The 23,762-nt window shown below is 38.0% G+C and overlaps 1 protein-coding gene across 1 annotated transcript in view; it reads right to left on the minus strand.

Annotated features, from left to right (window-relative positions):
* Positions 1–20,388, minus strand: part of LOC127562612 (complement receptor type 1-like) — a 52,487-nt gene extending 32,099 nt beyond the window's left edge. Inside the window, 12 exon segments of the mRNA XM_051998469.1 lie at positions 2,561–2,660; positions 2,748–2,936; positions 4,267–4,662; positions 5,673–5,758; positions 7,970–8,015; positions 8,018–8,071; positions 8,154–8,327; positions 9,150–9,545; positions 12,898–12,983; positions 14,312–14,408; positions 15,128–15,307; positions 20,248–20,388. Coding sequence (XP_051854429.1) covers positions 2,561–2,660; positions 2,748–2,936; positions 4,267–4,662; positions 5,673–5,758; positions 7,970–8,015; positions 8,018–8,071; positions 8,154–8,327; positions 9,150–9,545; positions 12,898–12,983; positions 14,312–14,408; positions 15,128–15,307; positions 20,248–20,305 — 1,862 coding nt within the window. The 5' untranslated portion in view covers positions 20,306–20,388.
* Positions 20,389–23,762: the final 3,374 nt, after the last annotated feature.

The raw sequence follows: 23,762 nt of genomic DNA on the forward strand, positions 1-23,762 counted from the left end.
TGTGGTGACCCTGAATAGTACCCTGGAGGCTAAGCCACTGCCCGCTGGGACTTCTGCCCAGAAAGCAGAACTCATTGCCCTGATCAAAGCTTTGGAATGGGGAAGGGAATGAGAGTGAACATCTATATTGACTCCAAATATGCTTTTCATATTTTGCATGCTTACGGGGCTATATGGAAAGAAAGAGGATTTTTGACAGCAAAGACTTCTCCTATTAAATATACAGGAGAAATTCTACAATTAACACAAGCTGTCCACAGACGCAGAGAGGTTTCATTGAAATGCATTTTTACTGGTCACTACCTGGGAGAAACAATCAGGCAGGTCTGCCAAGCCTGCCCAGTTTATGCCCAAGTAAATCCTGAAAGAGCTGTTAAATCTCCCCCTCTCCTGAAGCCTGTTCAGAGAAAGGGCACCTACCCAGGAGAGACTGATTTCAAGGTGCTTTTAATCTTTACTGACACTTTTGCTAACTGAGTAGAAGCTTTTCCCTGCAGGTCTGAGAAGGCTTGGGAGGTATCAAGGCACTTGCTAAAAGAGATCATACCTCGCCTAAGCCTGCTTAGCTCCTTGCAGAGTGACAAATAGTCCAGCTTTCACTTCTCAGATATCTTAGAATATTCTTGTGAATCCATAGAGGCCCTGAAGTTTCTCTTCCACAAGATCCCTGAAAAAAACTCTGGAGAAAGAAGGGTGAAATTGTCTGTATCCTTCTCACTATAATCTCCTTCCTTCCTTTCTCACCATGAGAACTTTGCTCCTAGCATTCTCTCCGGCTTTTTTTGATGTCATTCTATGGCCCCTGCCAATAGTTAACTCCTGAGCCTTTCAGCTAGGGAGCTCCGCGGGCAGTAGGGCATTCAGGATTGTTGGGTGGACCATCAGAATCATTAAGGCAGCCCACAGAGGGGACCTGATGCATTTTTGGCAAAGGCCCCATTCCCAAATGTCACCATTCCCACCCTGGAGGCTACCCCACTTTTAATCTGCCGCTGAGATTGGTTTCCTGCAGGCTCCAAGTGAACTTCTAACTACTTCTGCAGCCAGAAGATCATAGGACGCTCTGCATCTCCTGGTCTGGGCTGCTGCTATCTTCAGATCTCGAACTTCCCCTCCTGACCTGAACCCCCAGTGAACATAGTGACAGTTTTACAACCCTTGTCAGCTTGAAGCAACTACAGAAGATGAGACCTTCCTCCATTGTCCCAAATGAATTTGGGGGCCCTGCTTGAGGGAGGGGAAATGTAAACTGTGTGCCCTTTAACCTTTGGGGGGGGTTCTGATGTAAACTATGTCCCCTTTGGGGGAAGGGTGCTCCTGACTCTCAAACCCTGGGAGGGGCACACCTTTCCCAGACAACTCCCAGATATGTAATATCATTCAGTTGGAAATCTCGGCCTGGGGCATAGTCAACATCCTCTAGTGAGTGGCTCAAACTGCTCCCTAGCCAACTGGCCAAGGGGATCCCGTTGCTATTAGGTCTTTCACCCTCAATTCTCACACCTCATCAGTTGTATGGATAGGAGGAAAGGAAGAACACAACAATGTCCTAGAAATCCAAAGAAAAGAGATTATACTAGAGAAGAAGATGGCCAACAGTGCCGAAAGCAGCACAGAGATCAAGGAAGAGGAAAAACCAAGAAATGATTTAAGTGAATAGCACGTCTGGTCACTATGGAGAGAATGATTGCAATTGAGTGACAAGATCTTGATGAGGTACAAGAATTGAGGGCAAGAGATCCCCTAACATCAGTGGGATCCCCTTGGCTGGTTGCAGGTTTTGCAAAAGAATTCACAAAATCCCAATAAATACAGGCACAAGGTTTGTGGCAGAGAATGGGATTTATTTGCACTAAGAAGACAGATTGCTAAGAAGACAGCTTTCCTAGTAGGCAAGATCCTATGAGGATTATTGCAAAGATAAGTTTGCACTGAGAAGAAAATATCTTTATCAGTGGACAAAATCCTGTTAGGACATCTACAAAGAGAGGTTGACTTGGCCTGGGTTATATCAGGCCAGTGTTGACCTGGAGCTGGGGAGCAGTTTGAGCCATTCCATAGAGAATGTTGACTAAGCCCCAGGCCGAGATTTCCAATTGAATGAGATTACTTATCTGGGAGTTGTCTGGGAAGCGTGCTGAGAGGATTTGAGAGTCAGAAACACCCTTCCCCCAAAGTGGACACAGTTTACATCAGCCCCCCCCCCCCAAAAAAAAAAAAAAAAAAAGGTTAAAGAGACACAATTTATATCACTCCAAAGCCAGACTTTAGGGTGTTAGGAAGAAAGTGAAAAAGCAAGTGGAAGTATCAGAGAAATGTAGGTTAGTGAGTTGAAGGAATGACAGGTTCTATGTGAGAAAGACTTGGACATTAAGAGGCTGCAGGAAAGGAACCAGTAGATGCAGAAAGTTATAGAAGGTAGTGATGCTGGAATGGGCAACCAGTGGAAAAGATTATACAAAAAAATAGCCAAAAAAGTCTTTGTAAGAATTCATTTTGCAGTGAGCACAGTTCATATGCAATTCATGTGTTCTGAATCACAAGACAACATCACACTCACCCCTTATTACAGGAAAAGGTCATGACTGCCCCAATCTGTAGATGTGAAGGTTTCTCTACCTGTCCATTGGGGAATTTTATTACAGGATCACACAGTGCCTCTAAATGAAGAAGAAAGTAACAGACTAAGTACATGGCAAGTAATGCCACAGATGAAATTCAAGAAATAGGACCAGACCATTTTATACCTTCACACTTGGGAGCAGTGGTGTTCCAGACTCCTGAAGACAAACAGTGAATGGTCTTTTCTCCAACAAGAATGTAGCCAGGTTCACAGCTATAAGTGACAGACAAGCCAGGAGCAACTGGACCACTGTGGCCATTTCTAGGCTGACCATTAGGAATTATGGGAGGTGAAGGACATTCTAATGAAAAATCTATATGCACACATATACATACATATACACACAAGATAAAAATTGTTAGTTTGTATAGTCAGATGACAATGAATTTCAGCAAAGAATGCTTAAAAACAGCAAGAAATTTTGGATAAATGGCAATTAATTCACAAAGTTGCTTTTCAAGGATCAATCAATAGTTATTGTTTGAACCTATACTATAGAAGAATGAAAACAAATTATGTTATATACCAGACTTTTGTTAGATCACTTCCCTTGTTTTATTTTATAACCATCTTTAAAATACATGATAATACAATAATAAAATAGCTATTTATATTACATTTTAAGGGTTGAAAGCACTTTATAAATGTTGTTTAATTTTATCTTCCAAATGATCCTGAGAAGTGTTGCTGTTATGATCCCCATTTTACACTTGTGTATCCAGGGACAGACCTCAATTAAGTGACACACTCACAGAGTCACCAATTAGTAAAATGTCTGACAGGATTTGAAGTCAGATTTTCCTGATTAAAGGATTTGTTCTAGCTACTATGGTGTCTAGCTGTCTAAAATCCAAGTAAATTTTATCCTTCTTTGAGCAACTTAGGAAACAACAGACTCCTATATATAGTCAAATTTCTCTGCTGACAAGAACATGCCTTGGGACAAAAATTACAGAGGGGCAAAATTCAGGCTTTATGTAAAGAAAATCCTTCTAATCCAAAAGTTATCCAAAAGTGAACAGGTGTGTCAGAAAGTAGTTAACTCTTACTAGAGGTTTTCAAGTGAAGATTAGAGGATAACCTGCAGGTATACTGAAAAAGGGCTCCTTGTTCAGAGATGAATTGGACTAGTGTAACTTTTAGGTACCTTCCTACCTACATTTAGTGGATATGGTAGAACCATGGTAAAAAATGACATCAGAAATTAGGCACAGAAAATTGTTCTCTGGGACATAGCTATAAAGCTAGACATTAACAACTAGCTGCAGATTTAATTAATTAAAATCAAATTCTCATTGGCTACAACATTGACCCAGACTGAAAGATCAGAAAATCATGTATTATTTTGTACAAGCCCCATTTTGGACTTAGTGTCTTATAATCAATCCAGTTATTTTTGATTGCCCCCCAAATGCACTGGCCCTATTACACCGGGTTCCCTGCATACACTGACTACATTTCATTTTTATTGGGGAAAAGTAATGCCTCAATATGGATGTGTAACTCCTTTCCCTTTACCCCCACCCTTTCTCTAAAGTGTGATTTGGGATTGGGGCTGAACAGAAACTCCTCTCTTGATCAGTAATAACATTCCTTCAACTTCTTCCCCAAGTGATTCACATCAATTTCTTTCTCTCACTCACCACTCTCACATGTCGGCATTGGTGATGGTCCCCATCTGTTATCTGCTTGGCACCAGAGAGTGCTGTAGCCTTTTAATGTAAAGTTGGTATCACAGGCAAATATCACGGTGTCACCATGTCGATATGGAGGTCGGGACCTCAACTTTAGATGTCTGTCTAAGACTTTTGGCTCAGGACAAAGAGTAGTTCTACTGTAAGCTTCACACCGAGGGGCAGGTTCACTCCAGACTCCACTCACTTGATTTTTACTTGTGCAAATAGTACTTTTGGTTCCAATCATACGGAATGACTTGAAACAGCTATATCTTATTGTAGTCCCATAGGGAACTTTTTTATCCCAGGGAAGGGGTGGAAATCTACCATTGCTGATGGGAAGAGGGGAATCACAAAGAATCCCTAAAGGGGTTAAAGACAAACAAGGAACATAAATTAAGTGTATCAAGTTCAAGTTTTGCCATAATCTAAATTTTGCTACTCAAAAAGAAACCTACTTGGTGCTGAAAACTGACATCTCTATCGTCTGTCTTAATATTTATAGATTTTTAAATATAAAATAATGACTCATGTTAATCAATGTAAAAATGTAAATTAAGGTTTAAGTGCAAGTCATATGGCCCCTAAGGAAGAAGCTCTAGTCTGCATATCTCTCCTGATTCTTCTTGTTTCCTCTTTTCCTTGCATTATTAATTTTCAACTGCCAAAGGCCTTCTCTTTAATGTAGTTTCTTAAAAAACTCATTATCACAGAAAGTTAGAATTAAGGAAAGAATTTCCAAGACTGCTTTGAGACAGCAATTTATTTTTTTAAATTTCAAATAAAAGTTATTCCATGAAAAACAAAATAATCTAAATTATCTAAAGTCATTTCCATTTATTTACTATCAGTAGGTCAAGCAGTTGCTTATGAAATAATAGATAAACTGACCAGCACATACTGACAGTAACCTCACATCCTCTGTCTATCTGCTCCCCCCACCCTGGAGACAGCCGTAGTTTGCCGTTTTCTCTATATATCTTAGTCCTTTCCTCAAATAGGTAAAAGTTGCAGGGAACTCTCAGTATCAATGATTACAGCCAGATTCCCTTTGGCTTCATGAGTAATTGTTACATAAAAGGTAAAGGAACTGAGCTTCCCCATCTATGTAACATAAAAGGCAGCAGCTACAGTATTTTGACACAGGACAACTCAAGTATCTTGACATTAGGACAACTTTTCCACAATAATCTTAGTTTGAAAAATGAAGAGTGACACATTTATTTGTCAAATATTATATTTGAAATTATATATATATATATGAGATTATAAATGGGTGACACACTGACAGGAGACATATATGCATGTAGTAAAAATGTGCCCCTCAAAAGCAAGGAAAAGAATCTCAAGGATTGATTTGTGCTTCTACTCACGTTCACAGACAGGAATCTTATTATTCCACAAGACTGTCATTCCTCTTAGGACACATGTACTCGAAGAGCTGCCATTTAACCAGAACCTAGAGAACAAGGGAATTATGTACAGATCACAAGAACAAACCTCAATGAAAGAGAAGAGTCTTCACTGCTGGAAAAGAAAACATTTAATCATATATATTTGCCAATTCCAGTATTCAATTCAATTCTGTCAGTATGTTAGTCAACAAACATTGATCAAGCTCTTACTGAAAGAAATGAAAATACAAAAGCAAGGTAAAATCAATCCTTCCCATCAAGAAACTCACAACTGAACTGGGAGAGACAACAAGCAGATGACCATATGCAAACAAGACACAAGGTAAATTGACAGTGATCTCAAATGGAAGGTACTTGCCTTAAATGGGATTGGGAAGGGCTTCTGGCAGAAAGTAGCATTTCAGCCGTCTTGAGGAAATCAGAGAAACTAGGAGGCAGAAGTGAGGAGGGAGACATTCCAGCATGGAAAGCAACAGTCTCCCAGAGAAGCAATGCTCTGAGTGAGGAGATGGTGTGTCTTGTGCAAGAAATAGCAAGGAGACCAATGTTGCTGGATCATGGTAGGCGCAAGGTATAAAAAGACTAGAAAGGCAGAGTGGAGTGATAAGTAATGAAGAGCCTTAAAATCCAAACAGAAGACCTTACTTTTTATATTGGATCCTAAAAGTAAAAGAGAACCACTGGAGTTTATTTTGTGTGTGTGTGTGTGTGTGTGTGTGTGTGTGTGTGTGTGTGTACACATGAAAGAGAGACGGAGGGAGAGGGGGGGGGGAAGAGAAAAAGAGAGAGAGAAACGGAGAGAGAAAGAGAGAGAGAGAGAGAGAGAGAGAGAGAGAGAGACAGAGAGAGACAGAGACAGAGAGAGAGAGAGAGAGAGAGAGAGAGAGAGAGAGAGAGAGAGAGAGAGAGAGAGAGAGGGTGGGAGGGAGGAAGAGGGAGAGAGAGGGAGAGATAGTGTGCAAGCAAGCAAGCAAGGACTTGAACTTCAGAGATGCTGGATGAAGGATGAGCTGGAGTGGAGAGAGACTTGAGGAAAGGAGACCAATCCAAAGGATATTACAGCAGACTAGGCAAGAGGCACTAAGGGCCTGGACTATGGTAGTGTCGATGTTAAAGGAGAAAAGGGCACAGATATAAGAGATGTTGGGAAGGTATAAATAACAAGACTTGACCACAGACTGAATTATGAGGGAAGTGAAAGTGAGGAATTGAGGATGACAGGTAGATTGGATGACTGGATCACTGGCAACTTGGTGCCCTTAGCAGTGACAGAGAAGAGAAGAAGGAATGCAGGAAAAGATAATGAGTTCAGCTTGGGGCATACTGAGTTTTAGGTAACTACAGAACAAACAGTCAGTTTGAGATGTCCAATAGGTAGCTAAAGATTGAAGAATGGGGATCAAGTAAGAGACTGGGCTATAGATCTGAAAGTCATTTGCACAGAGATGTTACTTGAATCCATAGGATTTAATATCCCATGCAAAATAATGGACAAAGGGAAAAGTGAGTAGATGTAATCCAGAAGGAAATCCAGTAAGGGAGATAGAATAGTTACTACACAGAGAGAAAGAGAATCAGAAGAGTAGTGTTACAAAACTTAGAAAAGAGTATCAAGGAGAACAGGGTAGGGGATAGTGTCAAAGGCTACACAGAGGTTGAAAAGAATAAAAATTAAGTCATGAATTTAATAACTAGCAGAAGTGCAAATCATTCCAGTGAGTCACAGTGTCTTATGATCATTGATCCATCTTCCATCTCCATTTGCTTTTTGTTGACTGTAAAGCACTACCAAATAGCAAGGGCCCAATGTCCATGTAAGAGCAGTAGCTTTCAAACAGCTAAAAATAAGATCCCCACACACCTTAAAGTACAATTTTCAATGACTCTCCTGCTCCAACTTAAGCCCACTTATTTTCACTATTAGGAGTAATTTATTCTAATATATTCTTAAATTTACGTCCCCTCAGTAACACCAGACAGAACAATTCCTAGTTTGACTTGACAACAAAGTATGTTTAGGTAAATAATTGATTTTTGTCTTCAATACATTTCAGATAGCATTGAAGAAAAGTTACCACTGAAAATAAGTTAGTAGATAGTGGTTAGCAGACAACAGAAGTTATTTTCCCCCCCAAGGACAGAAAAGAAAGTGGAAGAAAAGAAGAGGAAGAATCTTCATCATTACTTGCTTTGCAAAGCTCCCAAACTGCTACATGCAGGCACGGTATCCAGGACTCAGGCAATCTTACACTCACCCCACATCACAAACAAAGGAAACCTTTGATCCAAGGCTTGGGGATCAGGAGAAATAATATGGCCATTAGGAAGTTGATCCAATAAGTTTTCACATGATTTCACTAGAAGAACAAGAAAGGGATGAGACCAGCAAGTAAGAAACAAAAAGAAGAGATTCCCAAGAGATAATCTAGTTCTAAGCACCTTCACACTTAGGAGTTTGGGAGTTCCATTTCCCAGGCTCTATACACTTAATCAAAGCAGTTCCAATGAGAAAATAGCCAGGCTCACAAACATAGGATACAATTTCTCCAAAGGAAAAAGAGTCCTTAGTGTTGCTGATGTTACCATGGGAGATCTTCTCAGGTGGAAGACACCCTGAAGAAAAAGCAAGAAGAAAAGATGCTGTTAGCTATTATAGAAGAATACTCTTCCTCCAAATGAAGTCTTTGGGTGGATGAAAGGAAAGAAAAACATACTGGTCTAGGCCTGAAGTTCTACTGGGGGCACTTCGTCCTCCTGATTATTCATTAAGAAGTTTCTAATCCATTTAATGGTTTGCTTTTTCTATCTTGATATTTGAGAAATAGCATCAGTCTATAAGCTCAAATTTCTCATATCCAAAAGGAAAAAGCCAGTGTCCTAAGAGTATTGAATTGTTCTCACAGTCCTTCTAAGTCTTTACCAAATAGCCATATTCTGTTTTATGAACAGAAAGAGTTTTCATTTAAAAAGGACATATTTGGGGCGTCCCTTTCAATCAAAATCTGATTTCAGCTGCAAACTTATACAAAAGCTCCTGAGGTGAGCTCAGGAAATGCAAACTTATATTATTTTTCTCTTGAACAAAAACTTTATCAGGGAATTAATTCTGCTGAGGGAAAAACAAATTTTTTTTATCTGTTCTTTTGGCTTATTTGCCATTGATCTCTCTAGATTTATACAGATAATGAATTATATATTAATACTATATTCAATGAAATAAAGGACTTTCTCAATTTAGATTTCCATTTCTTCTCTACATTCAGCTATTGTTACTCAACATTATTTAGGAAAGCTTTTCATTTTTAAGCTATTTCCTGAAAATATAATCATTTGACTTTCTTGCTTCTCATTCTTTCTGGCCTGAAAATTATCTCTATCTCCCAGTCCAAGAAGTTCACCTCCTTCCCAAATTTCTAAAGGCTCTGGCAAACTTACCTTTGAAGCACACTGGCAATGCAGGTTCCCACTGGCTGTTGCTCTGGCATTGCACTATTTTGCTGCCCTTCATAGTAAAGCCAGGATGACACTCGAATAGGACAGCATCATTTAATGAGAAGATACGTTTGAAGCCCCCCACTCTTCTTCCATTGGCAATTACTGGGGTCTGGCACTTGGCTGGAGTAATGCATTGAGGTGGAGGACTATTCCAGATTCCAACTTTATTGTCTTTGCTAGTACAGTATAATGTTTTATTACCCACCAGGTCATATAGCTTTTCTCCTCTAGGTCCAGTATTACATTCATAGGATACTACCATACCATATTGAAAATATTCATTAGTGCTTTTATATCTTCCATTGGGAATGGCAGGAGGTAGCTCACAACGAATAGCTGGAGAGAGAATAGAAAATGGCACTCTCTTGGGCATTTCATCTTTTCTCTTTGAAAACAAAACTTGAATTTTATCACATTTTGCTTTTCACATTTTTACCTAAAATATACAGCATGCTGGCCACTGTCTATCTCCTCCCCATTAGAAAAGTACCAAATAGACCAGGGGAGGAGAGGCAGAGAGCCAAGATGGAGAAATAAAGACAGGGAGTTGCCAAGTTCTCCCTCAAACCCCTCCAAATTCTTTTAAAGAATGACTCTAAACAAGTTTTAGAGAGTCAGAACACACAAAAAGAAAAAGTGGAACAATTTTCCAGCCAAAAACAAACTTGGAAAGTCAACAGGAAAAGTCTCTGGAGTCCAGTGGGCAGTGCCACCAAAGGTCACACCAGAATAGCCCCAATCCTAACCCTAGTCACACGCTCCTCCCCAGAAAAGTAGGAACAATAGGGGCTGTTGAATTAGTAGCAATACTGGCAGTTAGCAGATCTCTCAGCCCACAGACAATCAAAACAAAGGTCAGCAGGAAAGGTTTGTCAATAGAGTGAGAGGGCCTTGTGAAATCAGAAGTGGTTGTGGGCAAAGGCAGCTTCCAGAGGCCTCAGCTCAAAGGAAATCTCTTTAGTAAGACCGAGGAATCAACACAGCTCTACTTTAACAAAGAGTTAAAAGCAAAATAATAGGCTGGGAAAATGTGCAGACAACAGAAAAAAGATTCTGACTATAAAAAGTTACTATGGTGACAAGGAAGTTCAAAACCCTGACTCAGAAAAAGATAATAAAGTCAAAGCTCCTATACCAAAGTCTCCAAGAAAAATAAGAACTCCATGGAAGAGCTCAAAAGGATTTTGAAAATCAAGTAAAAGAAAGAGAGAAAAAAATTAGTAAGAGAAAGTGGTACAAAAGAAAATACAAAAGCTAATGAGGAGAAGAAGGCCTTAAAAAGCAAAATTGGTCAAATGGGAAAGGAGGTATAAAAGCTCACTGAGAAAAATGATTCCTTGAAAATTATTTTTGAGCAAAGAGAAGCTAATGATTTTATGAGACCAAAAGAAATGAAAAAAAAAGAGAAGACAATGTGAAATATCTCAGTGGAAAAAAATTGACCTGGAAAAAAGATCCAAGAGAAATAATTTAAAAATTATTGGTCTCTCTGAAAACCACAATCAAAAAAAAAAAAAAAAAGAGCCTAGACATCATCTTAAAAGAAATAATCAAGGAAAACTTTTGATATCCTAGATCCAGAAGGTAAAATAGAAACTGAAAGATCCACTGATCACTTCCTGATATTCCAAATGAAAACTCCTAGGAAATATTATAGCCAAATTCCAGAACTCCCAGGTCAAGAAGAAACAATTCAAATATAGTAGAACCATAGTCAGTATAATACAAGATTTAGCAGCTTCTACATTAAAGGTTCAGAGGGCTTGGCATATGAAGTTCCAAAGAGCAATGGAGCTAGCATTACAACCAAGAATCATCTACCCAGTAAAATTGAGTATAATTCTTCAGGGGAAAAGGTGAATATTCAGTGAAATAGAGGACTTTCAAGCATTCATGATGAAAAGACCAAAATTGAATAGAAAAATTTAATTTTCAAAAACAGGACTCAGGAAAAGCATAAAGAGGTAATCAGGAAAGGGGTATCATAAGGGACTTAATAAGATTTATATGTTAACATCCTATATGGGAGGACGATACTTGTAACTCATAAGAATTTTCTCATTATTATGGCATGTGTGAGTTGAATATGAAGGGAAAATATCTAAAAAAAATAAAATTAAGGAATGAGAGAGGAATATACTAGGAAAATGAAAAAGGGAGAGGTGGAATGTCATAAATTATCTGCCATAAAAGAGGCAAGAAAAAGTTTTTACAGTGGAGGGGAAAAGGGATGCAAGAGAGAAAACCCTCTGGATCTAGAATATCTAGACAAGTGAACCTGCATCAGAATTGGCTTAAAAAGGAAATAACATACATACTCAATATGGATAGAGAAATCTATCTTATCCTGCAGGAAAGTAGGAGGGGAAAAGGATATGAGAAGAGGGGAAGATGACAGAAGAGATGACATGTTAGGGGAGGGAGTGGTCAGTAGGAAAACACTTTTGGGCTATCAGGGTGAAAGGAGAGAGAGAAAAAATAGAGCAAATGGGGCAGAAATACAATTAGCAATTATAATTGTGAAAAGAATTTTGAAGCAAGTTTCTCTGAAGGCCTTATTTCTCAAATGTATAGGGAATGTAGTCAAATTTATAAAAAAAAAAGAGCAATTTCTCAGTTGATAAATGATCAAAAGATATGAATTATGCTCAAAGAACTATAAAAACTTGCTTGTCTTTTGACCTAACAATACCACTATTAGGCATAAAATCCAAGACTTTTTTTTAAAAAAGGAAAAGGACCTATATATACACAAAAATAATTATAATAGCTCTCTTCTCAGTATCATAAATTGAAATCAAATATTGAATGAATAACCTCAATAGTGGAATGGCTGAATAAACTGTGGTATGTCATTATAAAGGAATATTATTATTCTGTGGGAAATAATGAGCAGGATGCTCTCAGAAAAACTTGGAAAATCCTCCATGAACTCAAGCAAAGTGAAATATACTGTGTACAAAGTAATAGCAATATCGTGGGATGATCAATTGTGAATAATTTTGTTATTCTCAGCAATACAATAATCCACAACAATTCTAAAGGATCTATAATGAAAAATGATATCCATACTGAGAGAAAAAACTAATTGTGTCTGAATACAGATTGAAGCATACTATTTTTTTTTTTACTTTATTTGTCTTCAAGGGTTTTTTTTGGGGGGGGGCGGGGAGGAGATCTAAGTTTTCTTTCACAGCATGATTTTTATGTAAATGTTTGACATAATTTCACATCTGCCTTCTTAATGGGAAAATGGGGAAGAAGAAAGAGAATATGGAACTCAAACTTTTAAAAACAAATGTAAAAATTGTTTTATATGTAACTGGGAAAAATAAAAATATTAAGTAAAAATAAGGAAAGTACCAAATGATCAGATCACTTCTTAAGTGATAAATAAATGTCAGATCACCTTCTAGACAAGTCATGCTTCCAGAATGGAATAAAGCTGACATAATTTGATTGACTGATTTTTGAGCTTTCATTTAGCCCTATGATCTTTCTTGTGGGTGGAAAATAAGTAAGCAAAAAGGAAGCATCCTGAGTAGAACATACCTCTGTATCTCAGGGGCAGGGAACAACAAGGCCTTCATGGTAAGTAGACTTTGATTTCTGTACATCATTTTTCATTCCCATGCAGAAAAAAACCAAATATAATGAAACAAACTCTATGGATGTTATTTTTACTCACATTCACATAGAGGTGCTTCATTCTCCCAAATGACAGTATTTTCTGAGATGATGCACTGGTTGGATGAGTGGCCAATAAGTTGATATCTAGAAAGTATATGTGAAATGATTACTCCAAGCCAAGATAACACTCATTATAAATATACAATTTCCCTACTGAGATCACAATGTAGAATAGAACTAGTCTCCAGTTCTGAAAGATTATAATATGAGAAAAGATCTTATAAAAACTAGTCCAACAAAATTGTGCCTTATACCTTTTGATTCAAGAATATAATTACTGGGCCTACATCCCAAAGACAATAAAAAAGAAGGAAAATACTTTATGCACAAAAATATTTAAAACAACTTTCTGTGGTGACAATGAATTAGGATATCAGGAGGTACCCATCAGCAGGGGAATGGCTGAATAAATTATGATATGTGAATATAGTATAAAACCACTGTGTCATACAAAATGACAAAAAGGATGGTTTCAAAGAAACCAGGAAAGGCTTGTATGAACCGATGAAGAATGAAGTAAGCAGAATCAGGAGAACGATTTACATAAAGACAAGAACACTGTAAAACTGAATAGCTTAAAAATTATAAGATCTCTGATTAATACAATGATAAACATAATTCCAGAGGACTGGTGATGAATAATGTTATCCACCTAGAAATCACATATTCACTATATTGAATGATACATATATTTTAGGCATGCCCCAATGAAAAAATTTGTTTTGCTTGACTATATATATTTGTTGCAAGAGTTTTCTTTTTCTTTTCCTTTTCTAGTGGAATAGATGGAAGTAGGAGGACAAATATAAGTTTGTTAATTGAAAATAAAATAAAATAAAATAATAAAAAACAGAGTCAATCCAAAGAAGGATCAAAAGCTCAAGATTGTTAGAGGCAGCTAAGACATTTCTAACTACTTTGTTTTATATGTAACTGGGAAAAATAAAAATATTAAGAAAAAATAAGGAAAGTACCAAATGATCAGATCACTTCTTAAGTGATAAATAAATGTCAGATCACCTTAGGCCTGTAGCCTAACATATGGTGTATTTTCTGCCTTCTATAGCAGGAGGGGTTTGTGGACTTGTTAAAATTTTTTTATAACTGTAACTTAATATAATTGGTTTCCTTTGTATTTGGTTTTATGCATTTAGAAAACATTATTCTGAGAAGGGGTGCAAAGGCTTTATCAGGCTACCAAAAGAATCTGTGATACAAAAAAGGTTAACCTTGAACTAGAAGATGTAGAGGAGTTGTCTTGGCAGGAAAGGGTTAGAGAAAGTTTTAAATCATTTATTTCCTTTTCTACATTTTTAGATGCCAATAGTTCATGCCCCCAAGACTAAGGGACAGGGCCTTTGCCTTTTTTTCCTAATTCCTATACTTACAATAGATATTGACTAAAAACTCACCCGTCATCACAAGAATATTTAATTGTTGAACCAAACAGGGTGTTTATTATTTGCACCTTTCCATTGAGGAGCTCTGCAGGAGTCCTACATGATTTGCCTATAAGAAAGAAAAATGATTTGGGGCTGGAAATGTCTTTGTTTCTATATAAATAAAGTTCCAGCCTGAACATTGTTAAATTACCAGCCAGCCCATACACCTGACTGCCATAAAGTTTTTATCATTTTGACAAAATCTACTTAGTTAACAGCTAAACCATTCTTTAAAATGTTACTTAAAACCAGATAGACCATATCATTCCCACATTGAGCTTGTTGAATTTCTCATGCCCAGAGCAAGGGAACATTCAAAAAGCTGTCTTCCATAATTGTAGCTTCAATAATCATAAGGTAAAACTATCTTGTTCCCATAAAGTATCTTTCTCCTTAACAGAGAACAAGCCAAAAGTCAATTTGGGACTTCCCTTACCTTGGGAAGAGGGGCATGTGGACAAGAAAGGAATATTTATCTCCAATCAAAGAGCTCTAAGCAATTCAATGCCCCGCTCAGTCTTCATCTTTAACTAGGCAAAAACTGAACCTTTTGATTCAGAAACTCAAACAATTGAATGGGATAATAACTTATCAGCTCAGTCTCATTCTTGAAGCCTAATAAATCTCTGAGCAACATAACATGATCCTACTTACTGAAGTTTTCATTTTCACATATGCACTGGTCTAAGGACTTTGGGGAAACACAAATAAAACATACATTAACAATTTGAAAATTTTAACTCATCTATATGAGTTGATAGATGTATCATATCTGTGATTACTTACGTTTACATATGCTGTCATCTACACTGGACCATGTTGCGTTCTTCAGGCAGGTGATTTGAAACATTTTTGACATGTATCCAGGGAGGCATTCAAAAGTCAAAGCATCTCCAATGTTAAACACAGATTTGGAGTTATATTTTGGTATTGCAAAATTTAACCTTGGTGGGGAGAGACATTGATCTAGAGACCAAGACAATATACAATAATGCTTGTTAGCTTCTTCACATTGGAAGACTAAGCTTCCTGCTTTATAACTTTAGTAACTTTAAGTTCTGGAATGAGAATTTGCTATGAAGAAAAATTTACCTAGGCAACCATCATCCTAGAAAACAATGTGAAGAAATCTATATAAAAATTTTTAAGGCAAACTGAGAGATTCAAGGGAATATTTGGGAATAGAACCTATTGAAGGAACATGTGCTGCTATATGAATATCTATAAATCTATATAATTACTATGCAATTTGGTAAAGTAGAGAAGAGTGATGTGCTTGACGTCAGGAAAATAGAGGGTTTGAATCATGTCTCTGGCATTTACTTTGTGATCATAAGCATGTTCATGGGCTTTATTTTCTTAGCTTTAAAATGAGGATAACAATACTTGGGGCATCTATTTTTATAAGGTTACTGTGAAGATCAAATGAGAAAAAGTATGAAGTATGTAAACTTTCAAGTGTTAATGTAACTGAGGCAGGCTCAAGCTTGGCTCCAGAGTGCTCTGAACCAAAGTTTAGAAGTAGGTTTCTAAACTAGCAATGTGACTTCTGAAAAGGAAAAAAGTCCCATAAACTTGGTATTTCCATAATGAATTTCCTTTCAATATTGCTTTATTTGAGCTCCTATGATGTATCACAGGCAGACTGTGTCTTTAATAGAATTATTAAGCTAAAAGCTCATTGAGCAAAGGGAGTCAACGAACATTTATTGATATTTATTTTGTGCCAAGACTATGTTACTTTATAGTTATTACAGAGACTCCGGTGAGACCCCAGCAAAAATCTGTTGATAGCTACTAAGTTAACAAAAAAGTAGTTTTTGGTGCCTTTAGGTAATGAAATAAAACCTAAACCATGTATGGCAGTATACATTTTTTTCCCTGATATCCATAAGACTCGTTTTCAGCAAGTTTTCTTTCCTCTAAACATATTCCTACTGTTTAACATTCGTTCCATCTCTTCTCTCCTTACCTTGTCCTTTTCTGGGAGCTTCTATGTCCCCTGCCTGCCTTACTATCCTTTCCCCAGTATCTTTCCCTTCATACGATATTAGGAGTGAGAAACTAGTCACACCTAAATCACACACCACCATCCACCATTTCCTTATAAAATTCAATACTGTGTTTGAGCTGTTCTGGAATCAAGGTGAGGAAAAATGATAAGAGCTTGGCTGAATCTGGGTGTATCAACTTTTAAGGAAGCTTCTCATCCATCTTCCTAATGACCCCCTTATCCTTCTGAATAAAGTTTAAAGACCATTGCCCAAGTTATTACTACTCTCTTTCTGGGGACAGAGTCTTGCTTATATCTTTTTTCTGTGAATCTTCCTCCCTTCTCCCTCTTTTTGCATGTTTTAGACATAAGGTGTCAGGAAGGAAGGAATGAGAGAAGAAAAACATCTTTTATTAAGTACTCATTATATACCAGGCATTGTGGTAAGTCCTTTACTAATATTATATCATGGAAGCTTCTCAACAATCCTAGGAAAATTCCCTTTTTTATAATTTCCTTGGGCTACAGATCCAGAAGTAGCAATGCTGGATCAAAGGATATGCACGGTGTGATAGCATGGTTTGATAGGTCATAGTTCCAAATTACTCTCCAGAATGTCTAGATCATTTCACAATTTCACCAGCAATGCATTAGTGTCCCACATGTCCCACATTATTATTCCCACATTATAGATATTGATAACTGTTGGAGGAGATGTGGGAAAAAACTGGGAAGGAAAAAAAGGGAAAAGGACCTACATATGCAAAAATGTTTGTAAGCAGCCCTCTTTGTAGTGGCAAGAAACTAGAAACTGAGTGGATGCCCATTAGTTGGGGAATGGCTGAATAAAGTGATGGTATGAATGTAAATGGAATATTATTGTTCTATACAAAATGATGAGCAGGGCTGATTTCAACAAATCCTGGAAAAACTTATATGAACTGATGCTAAGTGAAGTGAGTAAAACCAAGAGAACACTACACAGCAACTACATGTGAGGATGATTAACTGTGATGGACGTGGCTCTTTTCAACAATGAGGTGATTCAAGGCATTTTCAATAGATGTGATGGAAAGAGCCATCCACATCCAGAGAGAAAACTATGGAGACTGAATGTGGATCAAAACATAATATTTTCAACTTTTTTTTCTTGTGTGCTTGTTTTTTTTTTTTTCCTTTCACCTTTTGATCTGATTTTTCTTATGCAGCATGATGAATATGGAAATATGTTCAGAAGAAGAGCACATGTTTAACCCATATGGAAGTTCAAATGTATGTTCAAATGTGCCATAGTAAAAGCAATTGTTTTGAACACCAGTGGCCTGTCTGACTAGGTCACTAGACCTTGGAAACAAATTAGCAAACTTGTATATGCGGTTAAGATGTGTTAAAAGCAAGAAGAAATCATTCTCTCGGGCACTTCTTAGAAGAACCCAAACTCAAAAAGGACAAGTCTTGAAAAAAACTTGTCATAAAATAATAGTAATCATTGGTTTGACCGAATCTGACAGTGACCTGAGAAGGAAAGCACCTAGTTACTATATGCTTTGCTGAAGTATTTGTGAAACTCTTCTAGAACAGCAATATATTTGAATAAAAAAATGTAAACCTTTCCCCTCCTTTCCACACCACCACCCACCAAACAAATCTGAAAGTATTAAGGGCAATAGACTAAGACCAGAAATACTTTTATTGACCAGTATGAATACCTGAGATCACACTTGTGCAATTTCCTTTTTCAATTTGCCCCTTTTACAGGAAGGGAGAAAAAGTCCATATCTAAGTAAAGTTTCATTATTGGGAACCAGATTTATATTCATTCTATTTCTATAACCTTCATAAATTTTTCAAGCTGTTCACTTGTTGGAGATTGGTGGCTTCTCCTTGGCATGTAGTTAAATCAACCAGGCAAGGCAAAGTGACTATACTGTCCCTCTTCTTTTCTATTTATATGACTCAGCTCACCTGTTGCCTTTTGTGACACTGTTTCCTGGATGTTTACTTTGGATTTTTTGGATCCAATTTACTCATTGGATTATTGGGGAAGAGGAAATAAAGAAACCCACAGTGGCTCCCAGAAACAAACACACACACACACACAACACATATTATACATATATCATACATATATAATATCTCTTAAATATTTACTGCCATGGTATAATTTCAAATTCACAGAACATTAAGGACTGCAAGGAATCATCTAATCCAGACTCTGTTTTATAGAGGAAAAAATTGAGACTTTCCTTCATTCCAACTTTGCCCCTTTTTAATCATCTCCTCATATTTTCCCTCTAAGATCATGTCCTATTTACACAATAAACAATTTGTAAGTACATAGATGTTTTTGTATTCTCTACCCTATTGTACTGGAAACTACTTGAGGTTAAAAGGACCGTAGTATGGCTTTTTTTTTGTCATCCCCAGTACTCTGTGTTTGGCATATAGTGGGTACTTAATAAATGTTTGTTACCTACCCTTATCTGTACAGAAAGGGTAGGTAAAATCCCAAGCATATTACTGAATGAACATTGTTTTTTATCTTTGTCTGGATAAGTCCTCTAAGGGAGTAAATACATATGCAAAGTTAAGAACCTTGGGGAATAACCCATAAATTTAAAGCTTGGGAGAAGATGTCAGCAAAGAATACAAAAATAGGAGGCAGAATATTCAGAACCAAATATTAGTTCCATTTCAAATCAAGTACAGTATACTAAATCTCAATAAGTGGCTTGCTTAATTAAGTCCTGCCATTTCTATGATCACAATCTCCCCTACTTATTTCCTCAAAATTTTCAAAGTTATACCATCTTCATGTAAACTCTTATTACTACTCTTGTGAAATAATGTAACAAATTATTATTACCTAACTACAAAAGGGTTAGCTAGATGGTTCAGTGGACTGAGTCCCCTGCTAGGAGTCAGGAAGATGAATCTTCCTGAGTTCAAATTTGGCGTCAGAGACTTACTAGTTGCCTGATCTTGGGCAAGGCACTTTATCATGTTTGCTTTAGTTTCCTCATCTGTCAAATGAGCTGGAGAACGGAATGGCAAACCACTCCAGTATCTCTACCAAGAAAATGGGGTCCCAGAAGAGTGACACTAAAACAACAATGCTTATCTCAAAATTAGATAATTTTCACTTTCTTGAGAAATTCTTGAATTGTTATGATTCACTCGAATTAGAGTAACAGAAATATTTTCACAAATATGGATGAGACCATCAGGTACGCATTTTACTATTAAAGAAGTACAATGCTGAGATAACTACGCTCTTTGATTTCCAGTTCCAAATATTTGAGGTTTAAAATTTCATTCTTCACTCTTTACTCCAGTATTTGATAAGATCAAAATTCTGCGGCCAATACTTACTCCTTCATAATAATATGGAGCAAGAAATAAGGAGCAAGAAATCAGTTTCCTTCCTTTTTATTGGACAGGAAAAATGGGCTGCGAGAAGCCTGTATAGTCACAGAAATAATGCCGGGCACAAAATGAATGTTGATTTCCCTAAAAAGCCCAAATATGTCCGATTGCCAATTCCCCTGCTCTAAGCTCTAAACTAAGCCCTAAATTCGAGGGGAGGGGGCTGGGCTGGAAGAGACCTACGAGGCTATTGGAGACCAAGGCACTTAAGCAGGTGTTGCAGAGCTCCCTGGCTTTAGGGCACGTGCCTGCCACTACCTGCGCCTCCCAGTCCCATCTTTGCAGGGACCAGTAGAAGGACTAGCGAAGCCAGCGGAGAGCGAGGGGATGGGACGGAGGAGGAGGGCTACGTGGAGAAACCCCTGGTGAGGGGGAGGAGGAAAGAGAGAGCAGGGGCTGAGCACGCGCGCTCAGGACGAGACCGAGTTCTTGTGCTCCGTAGTGCTGGCTAGCGCCTCGAAGCCTTACCCACGCCTTCCTTACTCACCGCAGATGCCGGGTGTGAGGAGAGCCAACAAGCCCCAGAGGAGCAGAGCGGCGCCCATGCTGCTCGCCCCCGCGAGGTCTCAAGGTCTGACCACAAGGAGACAGGTGACAGGGAAGATGCTCAGAGCCTCCAGACATTCACACCGCCTCATTTAAATTGAGGCTGCATCAGGCGTGAAGCCAGACCAACAACTCTTCCTCCACCCCCTCCTCTTCCCCTCCCGCAGCGGATCGTGGCGAAGAGTACTGTGATTGGTTCTCCGGGATTCGGCTCTCATTCCATTGGCTCTTTCTCGGAAAGGAGCCGGCCAATCAGAATCTGGCGCTATTTGGCTTGGTTTACCCCGCTAGCTGAGCTTTGAGCTTTAGCTGTACTTTGAGCCAGGGCTTTCGCAGGATGGGAAAGAAAAAGCCGCTTTAGGAAGATGCTGCATAATTTGCCAAGATGTTGCTCCCAGCGAAGCAACGTTTAAGAATCCAAATTCATATTGCGACCCAGCGTCAGGCAGGATTTGAGCTCGGGCCTTCTAATTCTTCAGTCTGCAAATCACTAAACTCTCCAGAGTACTCTGCACACCTACTGTATAAAAAGAAGATAATTAGAAATAGGGGCACTGATTTTCTTGATATTGGGGACTTCTCAAGCGAGGAGCTTCCCTCGCCCGGTACAGATTGACACTCTTCATGACTTAGAAAAGTTTATAAACCTCTGAGAGGCTGTTTGCCTTGGGTCACACAACATGACTATGCCAGAATTAAACCACGTCTCTTCTGGTTTGGGCCCCACGGAGCCCTAAATGCTCCCGAACAGATTAAAATGTAATTGGAAACTGTTACAAAATAAGACAACTAGGTGGTGCAGTGGTAGAGCATCAGCCCTGAAGTCAGGAGGATCTGAGTTCAGATTTGATCTGAGACATTTAACACTTCCTAGCTGTGTGACCCTGGGCACTTAACCCCAATTACCTCAGCAAAAAACCAACCAAACAAAAATATTACAAAATAAATGAAAACAATGATTAAACAGATAACGTTAATATGTGATTTTTAAAATATCATCATATAGTCCACAGGGATCTTCATGTATATAGTTTTGTAGCCTGGGTTTCTATTTGTGTTTGACACCACTTCATTATACCATGTTTATATCCCAAAATAATTATAGACTCATTCTACTAACTTTTACTGAGCACTTCGCATAAGTCACCGTTCTAAATTCTATTTGTGCGTGTGCATCCTTGGAGAATAAAGTGGACTTGGACTCAGAGGTCCCTGGGTACAAATATGTCACTGACTAGTTGTGTCTTGAGAAAGGAGTTCTTTCTCTTGTACATCATGATCTGTTTCTTGACATTTTGGGGCCCTTGTTTACTGATTTATAAAATGAAGAGAGTGCTTTATAATCTCCATGACCTTATTCAGTTCTATATTTAGGATTCTAAGTTATAGCCCAAGCATGTTTTAACTATTCTGTGTCAGTATCTTCATTTGTAAAATAATGAGGGTTGGACCAGATAACATCAAAGGTCCCTTCCAGCTACAAATCTAGGCTATTCAATGAGTTTTAACTGAAATTCTATTTCTTCTGTTCATCATACTGCGAAAGTGAAGCTGGATCCTTAGAGATTACAGGGGGAGTATGGGCAAACTGGAAAGGCTTTGAGAACAGTCACCAAAGAAACTGTGTTTTTCATCTGAGGATCAGCCTATCCTATTCAAGTTTATTCAACAGAAGATTAGTTACCAGGTGGCAAGTTCCTTCGGTCACAGTAACTCATAAAGATTGCCCCTTGAGGTATAGTTAGGTTAAGATCTAGGTGGATAGAGAAAGTGAAATTACAGAATTTTGAAATGTTCAAGTATGCACATGTGTTTAGATTGCAGACATACTTAGGGAAACTGAATGAGCACATGACTGGAAATCAGAAAATAGATTTCTCTAGCCTTTGTTACTTACTAGTTGTGTGATCTTAAAAGTCAATCAAATCATCCTGGAAGTATTTTTTTTCCCTGAGGTAATTTGAGATTAGGTGACTTGCGCAGGGTCACAGAGCTAGGAAGTGTTAAGTATCTGAGGTAAGATTTGAACTCAGGTCCCCCTGACTTCAGGGCTGGTGCTCTATCCAGTGAGCCACCTAGCTGCCTTATCCTTCCCCTCCCCCCCAAGAAAAAGTATTTTAAAAGTGTCTTTTGTGTTAGATATCCTGCTGGGTGTCTTAGTACTAATGAAAAGTGAGACAGATTCTACCCTCAGGTTAGGATATGCAGTGGGCTCTTGCTAGGCAAAGGGGACATGCTCCCTTTGTCTCCATCTTATAACTGGCCATGCCCAGAAATGTCCAATTACAATTATAAAACAGGGTGATTGCCAATATGTTTTTAAATGATTGGGATACTTCTATTTTTAGAGAAATTATATTTCTCAACAGAAAGTTTTTGTTTTCATTAGAGTGTATGGAGAAAAGATTTGACAATTATAAGATTATAATTTAATAAGAAAGAACAAAATGGAATGATGAATTCCATTTGATGGAATGAAATGAATAAAAGATGGGCTGAAAATTCATATATCATTAAGATCTATGGAAGTATTGAAATAAATGCTTTATATTGGACAAGACTGATTCAGGAAGAACAAAATAGCATTATAAAATAGATTTGAAATTCATCCAAAATAAACTTAGCTTCCATCTTGAGAAGCCAAAAGAGCTTACCTAGATGGGTTTGAAAAGTAAGTGTCTATGTGCTAGGGAGAACAATCCAGGTTTCAGTAACAACCAATAGGCCATCAATTAGGTCCTTTCATAAGTCTGGGGATATATGGGGGACTGTCCTTTGCAAAGTGAAACCCAGAACTGGGTTCAGCCTAGTCAAATAAGATAATGATTCTGCTCTTTCCTTTTCCTGGGCTGCATTTGCAAATGACTATTACTGAGTCTTTGGCATAGAGACCATTTGAAATATGGTCTTGCATACAGAAACCTATATAGTGTAATGCTAGACATTATACTTGGTAATAACCATCCTTCTTACAGAATTTTAGAATTTAAAAATCTGGCTTAGGCTTACAATGTGAACATATGCATTTCTATTTAGAACTGATGCTGATATATGGCAAGTGTAGATTTCTAGGGGTACAGTGATTTCTGAAAGATTTGGGACTGTGACTCATCCTGTTTCTGAGGACAGTTTCTGTTTTCACTACTCTAATGATTGTCCTGGTCTCAAGGTTACAGGCTATCTGAGGGAGAGAAAAGCTAGCCCCTTATACACCAAGAGAGATAGCTGCCATGGTGCAAAGTATTTAGACTTCAGATAGAAAGAACCATTGGATTTTGGTATATGGTTCTCCATTCCTAAGGTGTTAGGAAGAGGAAAAGAAGGGGCAACTCATTTGAAGTAGCTTTATATTTCTAAAATATCTTCAGAAAACTCCTCTTGAAAGTTTCCTTAAAGTGCAGGGCATTTCAGATTCAGGCGAGTCTACCCATTGATCAGAATCTCACATTTATACCT

Source organism: Antechinus flavipes, chromosome 4 (genome assembly GCF_016432865.1).
Source record: "Antechinus flavipes isolate AdamAnt ecotype Samford, QLD, Australia chromosome 4, AdamAnt_v2, whole genome shotgun sequence".
NCBI classification, from domain to species: Eukaryota; Metazoa; Chordata; class Mammalia; order Dasyuromorphia; family Dasyuridae; genus Antechinus; species Antechinus flavipes.